This window comes from Exophiala xenobiotica (genome assembly GCF_000835505.1).
Source record: "Exophiala xenobiotica strain CBS 118157 unplaced genomic scaffold supercont1.1, whole genome shotgun sequence".
Taxonomy (NCBI): Eukaryota; Fungi; Ascomycota; class Eurotiomycetes; order Chaetothyriales; family Herpotrichiellaceae; genus Exophiala; species Exophiala xenobiotica.
In genome coordinates this window covers 2,443,487-2,457,842 of record NW_013562494.1, presented here as the reverse complement: position 1 = coordinate 2,457,842, position 14,356 = coordinate 2,443,487, and the positions used below count along the sequence as shown (strand labels likewise).

Genomic DNA, 14,356 nt, shown 5'->3' with positions numbered 1-14,356 from the left:
ACGGATCGCATAGCCATCGAGATGTTTGCTGGCAAAATTCATCATTCAATAATGCCCGGGGTTTGAAAAAATAGGGAAAAGCTTCCGATAAGGCCATACTCATATAAACCCCGACCTCGCCCTCTTTGGTCCGCTGTATATCTGTACATGCGCCTTTTGCAATGTCGGGAACGCCCAAATATGCTCCATGATCTGTTAAGCCGTACTTATTTTGTCATCTTCAAGACAAAGAAGCCGCTTTCCCACCATTCCTTGCTGTTTTGTCCCTCGAGCACCCAGAACGCCAGTACGAGAAAGACACCTGGTCTCCATTGCAGGATCAACGTCCATTGACTTGCCCACCATCGTGCATCATAATCATATCTTCATCATCGTGGTGCAACGTAACGCTGTTAAACTCGAGGAATGGGTCGGCAATCTCCGCACCAGGGGTGGCCATGCCCGAGTCAAGAGGAACGCCCTTGAGACGGCTAGCTGGTCCTCCAATATCGACGCTGCCACTGTCCTTGACTGTGCGGAAGTTCAGAGTGTCAGTTGCTCGCCCTTGGTGAGGAATCATAGGAGGCTTCATGTGGCGCAGAAGTGCCCACGTAATAGGTCTGAAGAAAGGATGATTCTTCACATCCGATGCGCCTGCGCGGGATCCCAGTCTTTTGACTTCGTCTTTGATCAAGAGTTTGCGGATTACTGATTTACACAGACTAGTCCAAGTCAGCCACTGCGCACGTTGCTCCCCTCTTGGGATGATCCAGGGGCTACTTACTTGCTGACCTGCGTCACGTGCCCATGGTCCGGAAACGGCACCTCATCACGAAGGATATTTGCAAATGTTGCGTTGCGGTTCTTACCCTTGAATGGCGTGGTTCCGAAAAGCATCTCGTATATGAGAATACCTAGCGTCCACCAGTCAACTGCGCTGGTATGTCCGTTGCCCTTGATAACTTCAGGAGCGATATACTCTTCCGTGCCAACAAAAGAATTGGTTCGGAAGTCCGCAATGCACGACTTGGTGTCGACGAGAGGATATCCGGTTGGGTTGGAGGCATTGCGCGTGCCTAGGATCATAGTCGGAGCTCCGCCAGAATCGGATTGCTTGGACAGATCAAAGTCTGACAGCATGATGTGTCCGGATTGGTGCAGAAGAATATCTGGAATGATCAGCATAGTGGTCAGGACAGGTCATGGGGCGATTTACTTTCAGGCTTCAGATCCCGATAGATGAAACCCATCAAATGTAGGTACTCGAGCGCGGCTGTGACCTCTGCCGCGTAGAAGCGTGCGTCTTCTTCGCCAATACATTTGTTGGGTCGGGTCTGCAGAGCCCTGAAGAACTCACCGCCGCTGCAATATTCCATACAGAGATACAGATGTTCTTCTGACTGGAAAGAATGATACAATGTGACAATGAATGGATGGTTGCTCGTTGCTAGAATCTCTTGCTCTGCAAGAGCTCTTTTGATCTTGTTGCGCTTGATCATTTCCTTCTTACTCAATACTAGAAGAGGTTAATTCCAACATCTGGCGAGCTTGCAGACGGGGTGGATGTCACACACCTTTCATGGCGTAAAGACGATTGGATTTCTTCTCGCGCACCAGATATACCTTGCCCACGTCGCCCTTGCCGATCAACTTGATCTTGTCGAAGCTGCCGGGGCCCACTTCCACATTACGCACCTTGATCGAGTTCGAGCTGTACGTTCTCCTAAAAGCGACAGATTGACGGATTTGGCCAGGAAGTGGTATTTTGGCCCCAGGCATTGACGAACTTGTCGGACTGCCGTCTGCGTGAGCAAGCATGCTCAATTTCGGTGTCGAGCCCGAAAGCACGGCCAATGGCTCCTTTCCCAATTCGGCGGTCTGCGGTCTTTCTGCATTGTTCTTGCTGACAGTGAAGAGGCCCTGCGCATTTGGTGCGGATGCGACCCTTCGCAATTTGCGCGCCAATTCTTCCTTACCCGCTGTGACTGCTTTCTCTTCTGCTGCGGCGCCATTGACCTGGACTTTGGGAGTGTCTGGGGGAGATGGAGGGACGCTCCCTTCATTGTGATGCCGCAGAGCGGGCGGGCCCTGGTGGACAAAGTATGGATTGGCTTGTGCTGTGGGGGAGAGGGAGGTATCGTCAAGAGGATGGCCTTCACTAGCGACGGTCGTTGAACGATTCCTGGCGAGGCCCGGCAGGAACCTCGACTGCTTGACGGGCTTGGTCTCGGTCTTGGGAGTCGGAAGGCCGTCCGAGCCTATGGATGTCTGACTTCCGCCGCTGTTGATGCGAAAGAAATTCTTGAGTTTTGTGGAGGTAGGAGTATGTGTGCCCGTGTCGGAGGCATGGAGATGTTTCTTGGAGGAGAAGGACAGGCTCGAAAAATTACGTCGTTCGGTAGCCATAATGCTGCGGGTTGCCAACTCAATGGATCCGCAGTTTCAACGCAGTCTCGTAAGGATCCTGTAGAGGTGAGGCCTTGCTGAGAAGGACAATGGGGCGAAGGCAGAGAATTGGAGGTCTGGGAAGTGGATGAGGACGAATCGGACTGGGATGGCTATTTGCGGAGCGCCATATCAAGGTGGTTGTACTGAGGCTGAAGTCGAGGCTGATGGTGCTTGCTCGAAGTGAAATGCGCGATTGTGACCAGTCCTTGCCAGGCAGTCAGCTTCCAAGGATACGGAGTAAAGAGCAGGTGCAAAGAGCGATAGTCTGGATAACTATGGTTACGGTAGTAGTAGTGGAGGAGGGAGGAAGGAGGAGTCCGAACTCTACTCGGTCCAACAGAAAGGGTGGGGATTGGGAATGGGAATAGGGATTTGACAGGCGAAACGTTTGGACTTGCGCGCTCTGGGCGACCACGGCGACCGACCTAGGCGAGCTAGGTAACTTATTAGGGGCACGACACCCTTAACTACGAGTGCCGCCAAGGGCACCAAATGTCTTTGCTGCTGCTCGTTCCTGTGCCTGTCTGTGCCCTCGAGCTCCAATGCCAGCCTCTGCTTCTCACCAATGGCACCATCAGCACCACGAGTACCACCAGTCACCCATCGGCCGATCTCGAAGATAACGCTTTGATGGTCCACGATGGTCCCCATGTTCTAGATGCACGGGAAGTCTGGCCAACCTCGAGAGACTTGAATGGAGGGGCAAAAGAATGTTCAGAGACACAGGGAATGCCTGTCGCTCGAATCTGATCCTTTACTTGCACTATTTCTCGACCTTGAATCCCTCGTCGTCATCGTGCTGCAGTCTCCCTCCGTCTGCCGATTGCGGGCTGCATATTCCCACTTCCTCTCCGGTTGATTTCTCAGCAACTCGCCGTGTTCTCCGGTGCAAGTAACCACTGATCGTTGCGCATTCTAACCTAGATACTGCGTCCTCACGCGTACTCTATATCATCCACAGTTGCGGGCGATCTTGATCTTGCCGTGTCTTGCATTGGCTTGCAGAGCTGTGGCCATCTTCGACAAAACAACTGCGCATCCAAGGCACGAAGAACGACTTCAGTTTCTCAACCAATATTCGTATTAAGTGTCTCCAATTGCAGCTATTCTGCCGACACTACCTAGTCAATGTCTCCATACGCATTCTCTTCATCTTTGATGTCGACGGGTAAAATACATCCTGAATGCTTGCATAGCTCCTTTCACTTCAGGACATCAGCAATTAATCCCTCTTTTTCCATGACCAGTTCAAGTTCAATGCCGCCGTGTTTCTGTGATATTCTGAAACACCATACAAGCTTACCAACGCATGCCGCCCAACGGACATGACCAATTCGTGTGTTTCATACACTCGGGCAAAATGGAATTCCTTGTACTTGTGACCGCACCACAAACCTGCGGCAAACAAGTCTCGACTCCGACAACCTCACATCACATGTTGCTTAGCCGACTGAGGTCGAAAGACATCATCCCCCTCCAACGTCACGCCGCCAACCTCACGATCTTGAGAGCCACCATGAAAGCCAATTGCAGGAGTAGTCGGGCTTCTCACAAGCGGAGGGCTTCGAACCTTGCCAGCTGCGGAGAGCAAAGACATGGCTGAGCGGCGTTGACTGTCAGTTGCGCCGTCCAACATGTGCGGCAAGCGACCCATGGCATGAACGTTCTGGACAGAGACTGAAGAGAAGCCCTTGGAGATGGCTGTATCGTACGCTGTGTCGAGTCCAATCTTCGATTGCTCACTTGCTGACCAGCCCACCTTGTCGCGCGACAAACGCAGCGGCGAAGTAGGAGTAGGTTGTCCCCACGTCGATAGAGCCGTATCCGATCCATTTGAAGCCGCCGTGATTGAGGTGTAGGCTTTCCGGCCAAATCGTGGAAGCTTCAAGGCCCTATACTCTGTCAGTTTCAAAGAAGAGTCAAATATGCAGGACGAGTCGCAGGCCTACCGGGCACTCTCGATTCCTGGTGCTTCAAAGTCGCTGACCAATCTCTCCGGAGATCCAGAGCTACAGTGGTTCAGGACCACCAGAGCATTTTCCTTCTGATTCTTTCGATCCGCACAAATATTGTCCGCATTGGCAGTTATGTCGACAAAGTTGGTGGCCATTTCCGAGGACAGTTCCGGCTTCTCCGTCCAATATCGTCGTTCAAACTCGTCCATTTCGCAAGAAGGTGGCCGACGCAATCCTTGACCTGCAATCTCGGAAATGCTACCATCCGGCAATTTGACCTTAGTGGTGAATCCTTTGGGCAGACGCATTGCGTCGAGTTGCACCTCGTAGAAGGCTTCAACTGTAGGAGGAGCACGACCCGGCTGAGGAGGTAGCCACTCTCCGTTGATTGATTCTTTCTCTTCATTCTGCTCGATGGCTGCTTCTCTGAGTTGATGCTTGAGAGGGGACGACTTCAATGTCACCGAATGGGTCATCTCAGCAGGACTGATCGCATCAGAGCTGTGAAATGACACTTGAGGAGAGATGCTTAGTTCGCGGCCCAACTTCAACAGCATCTCACTCTGCTGAGCTTGAATCTCTTCTGGTGGGTCACCAATGCGAGAACCCCATTCGTCGACTTCAACCGAGTCAGCATCTGATGCATTGTCGTTGTTCGTACTTCTGCCAAAAGCTGCCTTTTCTGGAGGAGCCACGATCGGGATGCGATGAGGGCCGGCTTTGGGGGGAGCTTTGAGTGCAATGTTCGGGGCGTTGTTGGCCGACTTTGCACTTCCATTGACGTTGTCGATTGGTGAAGCGACTTTATTCGCACCAAGAGGAATGTAGGCAGCAGCTTCCACATTGAGAGTGCTAGTGGGACGGTCCACGCATTGCTGTCCAAGAGCCTTGAGCTCGTTCTCCACGACTGAGGTCCAATAATTCATTGCTGCTTTTGCATCTGCACGAAGTTCGACAATGGTTATACGCTGACCAGTGATCTGAGGATCTCGCTCACCCATGGCTCGATGGCGATCAAGATTTTTGAGTTGCTGATCGAGATCGTTGAAGCGGGTAATGGCATCCTGCAGCATCTTGTTGGAGTGTAGATCATCTGGAATTCGAACCTCATTCTGAGCAGCTGGCATAGCATCCATCACCGGAAAGTATGTCAACTCTGGCGAAGGCAGCATATGCATTGAGTACGGACCATCCATATTTCCACTGAAGCCCGTCAACGGCGCAGCGAGAGGCAACGTACTGGCAGGATACATCTGGCCACCTGGAACACCAAAGGGATCGTACATGTTTGGGAACATTGGTGGTGTCAGAAGTCCAGGAAACAATGGTGCTTGGACACGTGGACCGTCCATGGAGAAGGCATCTGTGGTAGCCATCAAGTTGACGTTGACAGGACCAGGCATGATATTGGTGTTGGCGAGCATGTGAACCTGCGGATGCAAGAATTGTCCGTCTGCACCTTCCGGGCGGGCCTTGACCTGACTGTTCGTCTCTGAATTTGATGTCTGATGGTCCATGCCGCTACATTCACCTTCATTGTCCATATCATCCACGCATCCCGGCTCTTTTTCTTGCTTTGAATTTGGCAGTGGAAATGGTGGAGGGCGCGGTCGCTGCTCCATTGGCACAATACGTCCCCCAGCAGTGACTCGTTGATGAGTTGGAGACGAGTGTTTCTTGAGGAATCGAGCAAATCCTTCATCCTGCTGAGCTCGCTGGGTGGTTGGTGGGACGACCGGCTGTCTCTGAGGTCCTTTCACAATGCGGTTGCCTCGATAAAGGATGAGCTCCTCCTGCGAATCGCTCGATTCCTGAGACCAGCCGCGTGGCCTATCGCTCACAGTCCGACGAGGAGCCATTGCACAAGCACCCAACGGAGGCACTACTCCAGCTACCTTTAAGTCAGTCTCAATTCACTTTTTGCTTGGTTTGGATGACGTCTCCTCACTAACCTCGAGCGGCGTCGTAGGTAAACTTGGAGAGGTCGAAATTGAGGCTCCTGGGCTGAGGAGCAAGTTCGAGAAGGTGTGATATTGTGTACCGTTGTGACCTGCTGGCCTGGTTATCCGTGCTCCGGTTAGTCATATTCGATATTATGCTTTGCGTCGACTCTAATTGAGGTGGATTGAGTAGCCAAGTGAAGGAACCAAAAGAAGGTTTGTTTGAGAGAGAAAGCAGCAAAGCTCTTTGCGGTGGTGGTGTCGAGATGATGAAATGAGAGTGAAGTCATCTCGAGATGCGAGTGAGGTGCGCACGGCGATGCCACTTTGTATCGCAGTTTGAAGGAGCGAAGGAGAGGACGAAGGAAGGAACAAGGTGCGTACTCACCAGCAAAGTCGACGGCCCAAGAGGCAGGAGCCGCTGAGCATCCAAGAAGATATCCTGACAATGATTGCGCGACTATTGCAAGTAGGAGTTGACGAGCAGGAGCGGATAGACACGCATGATGAAGATGGAAGGTCTCAAAACGACTTCAGAGACCAGTGATATAGAAAAATTCAACAGTGAAAGAGGTGCGGCAGTATTCAGAAAAAACTTCCATTCTGGTGATGTTCAACACCGACTCTGGTCAGGTATATAGGGGAGTCGCTAAGTCCGGGGTATAGCAGAAAAGAACCTCATGTATCGCTTTGACTTCATTAGCATTAGTAGCTCGTCGTAATTCCTCGTTTCCATGTTCTTTTTAGACGTGATTGCGTGGATCAACTGCAGGCGTATATGGAGTGATAGGCAGGTCGTCGTCTTCATAGCTCGGGCGTGGTGATCGAGTAACACCAGCATTTAGTACTCCACCTTGCGCTTCTTTTGCTTTGGCCTGATCTCTCAATTCCCAACTTCCGACTCTTTCGTGAGCTCGAGTCTGGACTGGGTCTCCCTCTGCAGCCGCCACAACAACGGCGCCTGCGCCACCCTTAGGTATCGTAAGATCCTGATCGCTTGCCAACTTTGCTCCTCCCTTGAACCCTGCCAGTTCCGACCTGCGCCTGGTATGAACGCGGTGTACTCTGATACCGGCCAAGAGCATTAGCGCAGCAAAAAGTAGTAGAGCGACCGCAAGAGTGACGACGGCTCCAATCACGCCCGCAACAACCGGAGATAGCCCTTTATGTCCCGAAGGCAGCAGACCCGTTGTGGGATTGTAGTTGCCATCCGTGTCAGTAAAGGCGGGACAGAAGACGCTGAAGCTACCGCACGTCGTACACCAATCCCCTACATCGAACATCAAGAATTCCTCCAGGCTCCTGACAAAATCTGTGAAAGGAACTGCGGCCTCACTTGGACTGAGCCCAAAGAGAGGATATTCTATCAAGGAGGAATCAGAGTCTGTACCATTTTGATAGAGAAACCTGACGTAGATGTCGGACGTGTTGGGCCAGGTTGTAGTCTCGTCAGCTTGCATCGAAAACATTTCAAAGATGAAACTTGATCCGGGCGCTGGGACGTTGTAGAATGCCGCATTTTGCTGCGAAACCAACTTGGTCAAAGCGGCAAAGGATATCATGGGTTCGAAACTGCCAAAAAGAAGGGTCATTTTCTCCGATTGCCCTTGCGTGTTGATGGCTGTGTCGAACGCTATGAGGAGGCGGGTGGCCAGCGTTCTTCCGGCAATCGCTCGAATGCGATCTCCTGCCGTCGAACCAGATGCCGTGAGGTCGGCATTCATTGCGAAGACCCAATCAGCCGCCAGGATTTTGGCCTTTGTCAGGTCCTCCGGTCGTAGTGATTCCGCTACCGTGTCGTTGTGGATGTAGGCATAATTGAGATAGTCATAGATATAGTAGGCATCGTAGTAGCCGACCGCAGCGCTGGAGAAAACTCCATCCAAGAATTCTGGCTCAAGGCTTGTGTAGAAATCCATGGTAGTGTTCAAAATGCTCTGATAATCAATGGTTCGATAGTACTCCTGAGTCGAGGCAGTATAGGAAGGACAGTTGTCCATGCCACTGACCCAGATGGAATTCAGATCATTACTCGATATTGTGGTGATTTCAGGGTATTGGTAGCCATTCAATGGTGCCACGAGGTTCGTTCCATTCGCAAGAGTGCTCTGGCCTTCGATATAGGTCCAATTTGTGGACATTTCAAGAGGAGGATACAGTCCCTGAAGGAATGCGAGAGCAGAGGCAGCCACATATTGATCGCTGGTAGACAAAGTCTTGATCTGGTTGTACACTAGCTGATTTGCAGATACGCCATATATGGTGGAGGTTGATGTGTAGTTGCCATCGCTAGGTGCCACGTACCTATCGCGGATTTTAGTACCAGCTTCGAAAAGCTGCTGGGCGCCGAGAGGAGTCAAAGTGGGCGACGAGGACAGAACCACCGGAGTTCTGTCGCCATATCGAGTATAGATGAATGTGTTCAAGACTTGTTGTTTGAGGACTGTTTGGGAGATCACTGGATTGAGGAGGAAGAACAGGATCAGAATAGAGACTTGGACGGAGAGACTTCTGCCCATTGTCGCCCAATATCTAGTTCAGGTTAACTCATAGATCTTGTCAAGTCAGCCGCCAGCTACCAGTGAAACTCAGAAGCAGAGAGTAGTCAAAGATGGCGGGGTGTCATGAGCCTTATGAGGTCGAACCTAGCTTTGAGGCAGCTGCAGGGTAGCTCCAAGAGCTCATGACAGCATTCGCCCTGGGAAGCAAGGCCTAAGAACTGCTTACTGAATCGAGAGCCGTGTCCCATGATCATTGTGCATACGGTGAAGACAAGCGTGGACAAAGGAACGGATCGCCATGGAGAGCTTCGATAGCACGAGTAAGCGTTAAATGGCGGGGTCCATGTTTGGCTTGGTCTGGTGAGGCATCATCTTCGATTCGCCAAAATCCCCAGTCAGCTAACCTGCTCTGCTGCTTACCGAACAAACTTTGGGGGCTTTTAGCACATCCCATGTACTTGACCAGACCCTCAGATGATATGGGAATATACTGTACGCTTGAGACACCATCTTTGATCGATTCGGATGAGTACAGCAATGGGAACTTAATCTGGCAATTGTTGATAGCCCACCACCCTTTTCTCTCTCAAGATGCTCGTCTCCGAGTGTTCAGAATATGGATCAATGACGCCATACTTCGTAACGGAAAGAGTGAAGCCTGCTTGCTACCTTGGACTATCTTTCAAGCTCGTGCCTGAATAGGGCTCCTGAGGAGTGTAGCAGATTGGCTAAAGCAAAACCGGGGGGCTGGGAGGCATTGCATATGATAGCAAGGATACTGATAGGTAGGTTTAGGTAGGTGTGCTAGAGAGATAGAGAGACTCAAAGATGGGCTTAGCAAGCGACTTTTTGGGCCCTCCACCTCTCCTCTCTTCGCCTTGCGCAATTTCAAAAGCCGGTCAGGCGAGACTCATGTGTTAAGGGCACAAAAAGGCCGACGGTGAAAGTGAAAGTGAAAGTGAAAGTGGCCGTAAGTGAGAGCACGTGAGAGCATGTGAAGCCGACTGCCGAGTGATTCCCCGCAATCTTTTCTGTCGGACTCTATTTTAATTATTTACACGTGATTCTCATTTCGCATTCGAGCTTCAGACGCAAAACATGCAAGGACGAAGCGATGTCGCCTGGTTCCCTTTCACCGCAAGCTGCTAGCGATACTGCGGGAGTAGCAGCCTCCCAGAGACAAAAAGGTAACCACTATTCCTTCCCAGAGCGAAGCAGTCAGTAATCTCTTCCAGAGGAGACTTCGTCCCAAGCACCTGCATCAACATTTGGGACGACCGTTGCGCACGACGATAATCCGAGAAGTCCCAAAAGACAGCGCCTATCCCCTCCCGAAGATGGTGTAGAGAAGAGAAGTGCTCAAGTGCCGAGTGTCGTCCCAGGGGTGGCCGATGCGCAAAAGAAGGAAAATGAACAGTCAACGGTGCCTCAGTCTACAGCCGCACCGGTCCCTGCGCCAGCTGGGAACCAGAACCCCACTGCCTCTACACAGCCACCCAAGCAAAAGCCGGTAGGAATGAAGAACCGTCTGGACAGTCTACCCCTGCTGGAAAGCATAGCTTCTGAAATATTGACCTTCCTTGCCCGCTTGACACCCAGCGAGGCCTTGGGCTTGTCGAATATACCTAATTCTCCCAAGACCCGCGAATATGCTGCGCTGCGAGCAAGGTTCGACCCCATCAGAAGGATGTTCTATACTGGACAGCCGTTCTTATCGACACAGGATCTGCAACTTCGAGACGCGAACCAGATCGAGTCCATCCGCAAAGCCAACCAAGCCACATTTATGTCGAGTATCTTCACAGGTGAAATCGGACTTCGCGATATGGACCGTGGCTTCCTTCCTGTATTGGTGCCGGAGAATGGAACACTACTGAAGTCGCAAGCCTCGATGTTTCTTGAGTTGAAAACCCAAGGCTTCATAACAGCCTGGAGGACAGGCGCAGCTCCACCTCACGTGGTTATGGCGGATATGTTTGGACCAGACCTAGACAAACAGATCCTGGCCAGGAGGCCCGGCACAACCATCTTAGGACCGACAGAGCAAGACTTCCTCAATCAACTTTCATCGCGGCGTGAAATTCTGCAAACTCATGCCAAGAGCAACACTCTTGACCAGTTACCCCTAAAGTACCGGTGGGAGGATTTTAGCCGAGAGGTGGTAGCTTATTTGAAGCAGAGCATTGAGACCTCATCCAACAACGGCAACGCTCAGGTTGATTTGAAGCGGAGTGATCCTACTAAGAATCTACAGCGAGGTCAAATGGAAGGACAATTCTCCGTACACGCTCCACCAGCGCTGGCCGCTTCCACCGAGTCTATCCTGATGCAAGTGACGCAGGGTCAAACTCCGACTATAACCCTGTTTGACGATGATTTTGTTGTGCAAGCCGCTAGAGCTGCGGAGATTGCGCTGCAAGAAATTGGGGGTGTATCAGCTCCAGAGCAAGTGCCCGCGGTGCCATCGCCTACTGCCAAACAAGAGACGCCTGCTGCTCCGTCAACCTTGCCTGAACAGCAGCAGCACGAGCCACGTATGGAGAACAGAAAGTCTAAGTCACCTTCAGCTATAAGCAGCAACCCGGAAATCCCTCATGCATCCCAGACGGCCCCTACCTTGATTCTTTATGAAAGAGCTAGACAGGCTGCAACAGCAAAGGCTTCCATGATACCGCGAAAAGGAGTCGTACTCGCCCAGAGGCGTCCCTGGACGACTGAAGAAGAACACGCCCTGATAAATGGCATCGACCAGGTCAAAGGCGCACACTGGAGTCAGATTCTGGCGATGTATGGACCGGGAGGCACGATAAGTGAGGCTTTGAAAGACCGAAATCAAGTGCAGCTCAAGGACAAAGCGCGCAATTTGAAGCTGTTCTTCTTGAAAAGTGGCATCGAAGTACCTTACTACTTGCAAGCTGTTACAGGCGACCTGAGAACCCGGGCTCCGGGACAAGCTTCGAAGCTGGAGGAAGCCAAGGAACGCGACAGGATGCAATTAGAAGCAGACGAGATGTCCTTCGATGATTTGGATGGCTTCGCGGCCCTTGAAGATGACGAAGCACAACTACAAAGCATGGCGGATGCCGGTGCTCCACCGCTGAATCAAAAGTCCCCGAAAACTGATAGACTTGGTCAGGTTTCTCAGCCTCCCGAGTCAAAGACAACGTTTGAACCGAGTATGGAGGATGTTGAGGCCATGATCGCTCGCGCAGCTGCGCAGGCTTCTCAGGAAGTGAATTCAGGTCGCCTTGAATCTTGATCATGACAGAGTCCACGACATAGGAGATGTAGACATCTACGAGCTTGAAATGCGATGTCCTTTCATAGGCTGTTGCTACCTCAGCGCCTGATGTTTTTATGACATTAATCCTTCAAACATAATCCAGTCTCTAGGCAGTTATCAGCTATGCTATGGTAAAGTCCCATCGAAATTATAGGAGCCCAAAGCCTGGGGCTACAGTACCTTGGTTTGGGCTCGGATCAAATTCTCCGCACTCCAGATTCCTTAGGTGAACGTCCGTAATTCCCTGTAGGTCGTCAAGCCTTGTCTTCACTTACACTTTGCGCGAACACCAGCCTTGCGCATGCGACATTTCATCCAACGTTCCACGGCATATCATCAGTCTGTTACACTATCATACTGGGCCCAACTCTAGTCACCGATCCCGACATGTCCTCCCCCCCGCCCCCCGAGGATACAACGGCGATGGACGTCGATACCGAAATGGCGGACAACACTCAAGACACCACTGCCAACGGCTCATCAGAGGCAGCACCAGCGCCAGCACCAGCACCGCGCAACAATGCTCCCAACGAAACCTCATCAGGCACACTTGACCACGACTTCACACAGTCCGAAACACAGCCCGCCGAGACGACAACCTCGGGCCTCTCCCATCATAATCGCAAGGATGTCACACTGCGAGAATTCCTGAGCAAGATGGATGACTATGCGCCGATTGTACGTCTAGCATTTCACTGCCCCCTAGCCTATGGGAACTTGCTGCGACACAGCAGGCGGAAAGGACACCATTGCTGACTGTTCTGTTGTCTAATAGATTCCCGACGCCGTGACGTCTCACTATCTAACCCTCGCAGGCCTCCCACCTCCCTCACCGTCCGACCCATCCGGCGCAAGCACGAACAGCACACCGCTTCCTCTAGCACGGCTGCTCGCTCTCGCGACCCAGAAATTCGTCGCGGACATTGCAGCCGACGCGTACCAGTACAGCCGGATCCGTGCCTCGAATTCAGCCTCGGCGAACAACCCCTTGGGCAATGCGGCCCTTGGCGGTGCAGGTGCGGGACCGAGTAGCTTCGGCGCGGCTGGTGCAGCAGGCGGCACTGGAGCGGGCAAGGCTCAGCAGACGACGCAGTTGGGCGTTCAGAGGAGCGGGTACGGCGGTGGAGGGCAGGGTGGAAGCGGGCAGGGACGGGCGGTCCTGACAATGGAGGACCTCGGCATGGCGATGCAAGAGTATGGAATCAATATCAAGAGGGGGGAGTTTTACAGATGATACCTCTCTTCGGTTTGATGGATCAGGGCTACGCGTGATGGACTTGGTTCTCACAATGTGGCATGGAAGATTTTGCACATTTGATTTATGCATAGCGAGAGGCGTCGGAGAAAGGACGATTCACGATTCAAGATTGGGAGTCTACGACGGTTGGGTTTGCACAATCAGACAATGCAATGATACAGAGATCCTGGCATGAACTCGGTATTGCAGACTCTGGTCTGATATTGGTGCAAAGCCTCGATGCCCCCGAGGCCAGTCGAACCGGTTGAGGTCTCTACGAACAGACCGTAAATCTTCCGATATCCCCGTCCAGAAAATGATGTTGTACATGAAAGTCGTTGGCGTTTGTCTATTTGTTCTTGGACATTTTGTAGGTGAACCTTTTTCTCGTCCTGAAGAAGGAGGTCCAAATGTCAGATGTGAAGCAAATCTGCCACTTGCCCGTTGCGAACACTTACGGGACAAATTCTCCCAGCTTTCTTCCCACCATTTCTTCAGTTATGTAGACTTCTTGATAGGTCTTCCCATTGTGGACGGCGAACCGTAGTCCAACGAAAGCCGGCAGTATCGACGCTGCTCGGGCCTGAGTCTTGATGATGGGAGGAGTCTTGCCTGCTCCAGCAGGTCTCAGGTTGTCGAAGGGGACGACATTTGGTCCTGTATATTGAGTGAGTTGTCTGTTCACGAAGGTTCTGCGCAAGTGGCTTGGTGAGAAAGCACACTGCTGACACAGTGACATACCTTTCCAAGCAGAGCGCTTGAACAGCGCCAGTGATGCCCGCATTGTTACCGCAGGGTCATGTCCGCTCGATTGAGCCCGAATGCAGGTGCGCAGAAGATGGAGGTCGATTTTCTTCGATGGCGGATCCTCGATTGTTGCAGGACCCGGGTCAACCAATAGGCTTGAAAGGAGCTGGCCGCCTCTATTCCTTGGGGTCGCCTGCCACGCTCTTCTCAGTGGGGATGGCTCTGCAAAAGCCAAGTGGAAGGGAAGCACGGCAACTTGAACTGCA

At 52.0% G+C, this 14,356-nt stretch overlaps 6 protein-coding genes across 6 annotated transcripts; 2 read left to right on the top strand and 4 right to left on the bottom strand.

Moving 5' to 3' along the window:
• Positions 1-24: 24 nt before the first annotated feature.
• Positions 25-2,844, bottom strand: PV05_00948 (serine/threonine-protein kinase nrc-2). The gene is made up of 4 exons (XM_013465885.1): positions 1,554-2,844; positions 1,196-1,495; positions 764-1,148; positions 25-701 (listed from the first exon to the last, which is right to left on the bottom strand). The coding sequence occupies exons 1-4, from the start codon at positions 2,383-2,385 to the stop codon at positions 320-322; spliced, it is 1,899 nt and encodes a 632-aa protein (XP_013321339.1). The 5' UTR covers positions 2,386-2,844; the 3' UTR covers positions 25-319.
• A 674-nt stretch (positions 2,845-3,518) lies between these two features.
• On the bottom strand, positions 3,519-6,241 carry PV05_00947 (uncharacterized protein; the record flags this gene model as incomplete). Its single annotated transcript, XM_013465884.1, has 2 exons — positions 3,519-4,319; positions 4,377-6,241. The coding sequence occupies 2 exons, from the start codon at positions 6,239-6,241 to the stop codon at positions 3,854-3,856; spliced, it is 2,331 nt and encodes a 776-aa protein (XP_013321338.1). The 3' UTR covers positions 3,519-3,853.
• Positions 6,242-6,904: 663 nt separating this feature from the next.
• PV05_00946 (uncharacterized protein) lies at positions 6,905-8,993 on the bottom strand. Its single transcript, XM_013465883.1, has one exon. It carries the CDS (start codon positions 8,839-8,841, stop codon positions 7,066-7,068), a length of 1,776 nt encoding a protein of 591 aa, XP_013321337.1. The 5' UTR covers positions 8,842-8,993; the 3' UTR covers positions 6,905-7,065.
• A 711-nt stretch (positions 8,994-9,704) lies between these two features.
• Positions 9,705-12,172, top strand: PV05_00945 (uncharacterized protein). The gene is made up of 2 exons (XM_013465882.1): positions 9,705-10,010; positions 10,059-12,172. Exons 1-2 carry the CDS (start codon positions 9,938-9,940, stop codon positions 12,080-12,082), a joined length of 2,097 nt encoding a protein of 698 aa, XP_013321336.1. The 5' UTR covers positions 9,705-9,937; the 3' UTR covers positions 12,083-12,172.
• Positions 12,173-12,356: 184 nt separating this feature from the next.
• Positions 12,357-13,766, top strand: PV05_00944 (uncharacterized protein). Its single transcript, XM_013465881.1, has 2 exons — positions 12,357-12,784; positions 12,882-13,766. Exons 1-2 carry the CDS (start codon positions 12,494-12,496, stop codon positions 13,338-13,340), a joined length of 750 nt encoding a protein of 249 aa, XP_013321335.1. The 5' UTR covers positions 12,357-12,493; the 3' UTR covers positions 13,341-13,766.
• On the bottom strand, positions 13,449-14,355 carry PV05_00943 (uncharacterized protein). Its single transcript, XM_013465880.1, has 3 exons — positions 14,085-14,355; positions 13,802-14,000; positions 13,449-13,735 (listed from the first exon to the last, which is right to left on the bottom strand). The coding sequence occupies exons 1-3, from the start codon at positions 14,125-14,127 to the stop codon at positions 13,693-13,695; spliced, it is 285 nt and encodes a 94-aa protein (XP_013321334.1). The 5' UTR covers positions 14,128-14,355; the 3' UTR covers positions 13,449-13,692.
• Position 14,356: the final 1 nt, after the last annotated feature.

Excerpts from the sequence above, each read along its gene's own strand:
- PV05_00948 (XM_013465885.1), bottom strand. The coding sequence starts at position 2,385 with ATGGCTACCGAACGACGTAATTTTTCGAGCCTGTCCTTCTCCTCCAAG. Across the intron at positions 1,496-1,553 it reads TCGTCTTTACGCCATGAAAG|TATTGAGTAAGAAGGAAATG; the intron begins GTGTGTGACATC and ends AACCTCTTCTAG. Across the intron at positions 1,149-1,195 it reads TCGGGATCTGAAGCCTGAAA|ATATTCTTCTGCACCAATCC; the intron begins GTAAATCGCCCC and ends TGATCATTCCAG.
- PV05_00946 (XM_013465883.1), bottom strand. The coding sequence starts at position 8,841 with ATGGGCAGAAGTCTCTCCGTCCAAGTCTCTATTCTGATCCTGTTCTTC.
- PV05_00945 (XM_013465882.1), top strand. The coding sequence starts at position 9,938 with ATGTCGCCTGGTTCCCTTTCACCGCAAGCTGCTAGCGATACTGCGGGA. Across the intron at positions 10,011-10,058 it reads AGCCTCCCAGAGACAAAAAG|AGGAGACTTCGTCCCAAGCA; the intron begins GTAACCACTATT and ends AATCTCTTCCAG.
- PV05_00944 (XM_013465881.1), top strand. The coding sequence starts at position 12,494 with ATGTCCTCCCCCCCGCCCCCCGAGGATACAACGGCGATGGACGTCGAT. Across the intron at positions 12,785-12,881 it reads TGGATGACTATGCGCCGATT|ATTCCCGACGCCGTGACGTC; the intron begins GTACGTCTAGCA and ends GTTGTCTAATAG.
- PV05_00943 (XM_013465880.1), bottom strand. The coding sequence starts at position 14,127 with ATGCGGGCATCACTGGCGCTGTTCAAGCGCTCTGCTTGGAAAG. Across the intron at positions 14,001-14,084 it reads CAAGCGCTCTGCTTGGAAAG|GACCAAATGTCGTCCCCTTC; the intron begins GTATGTCACTGT and ends CTCAATATACAG. Across the intron at positions 13,736-13,801 it reads AAGCTGGGAGAATTTGTCCC|GACGAGAAAAAGGTTCACCT; the intron begins GTAAGTGTTCGC and ends CTCCTTCTTCAG.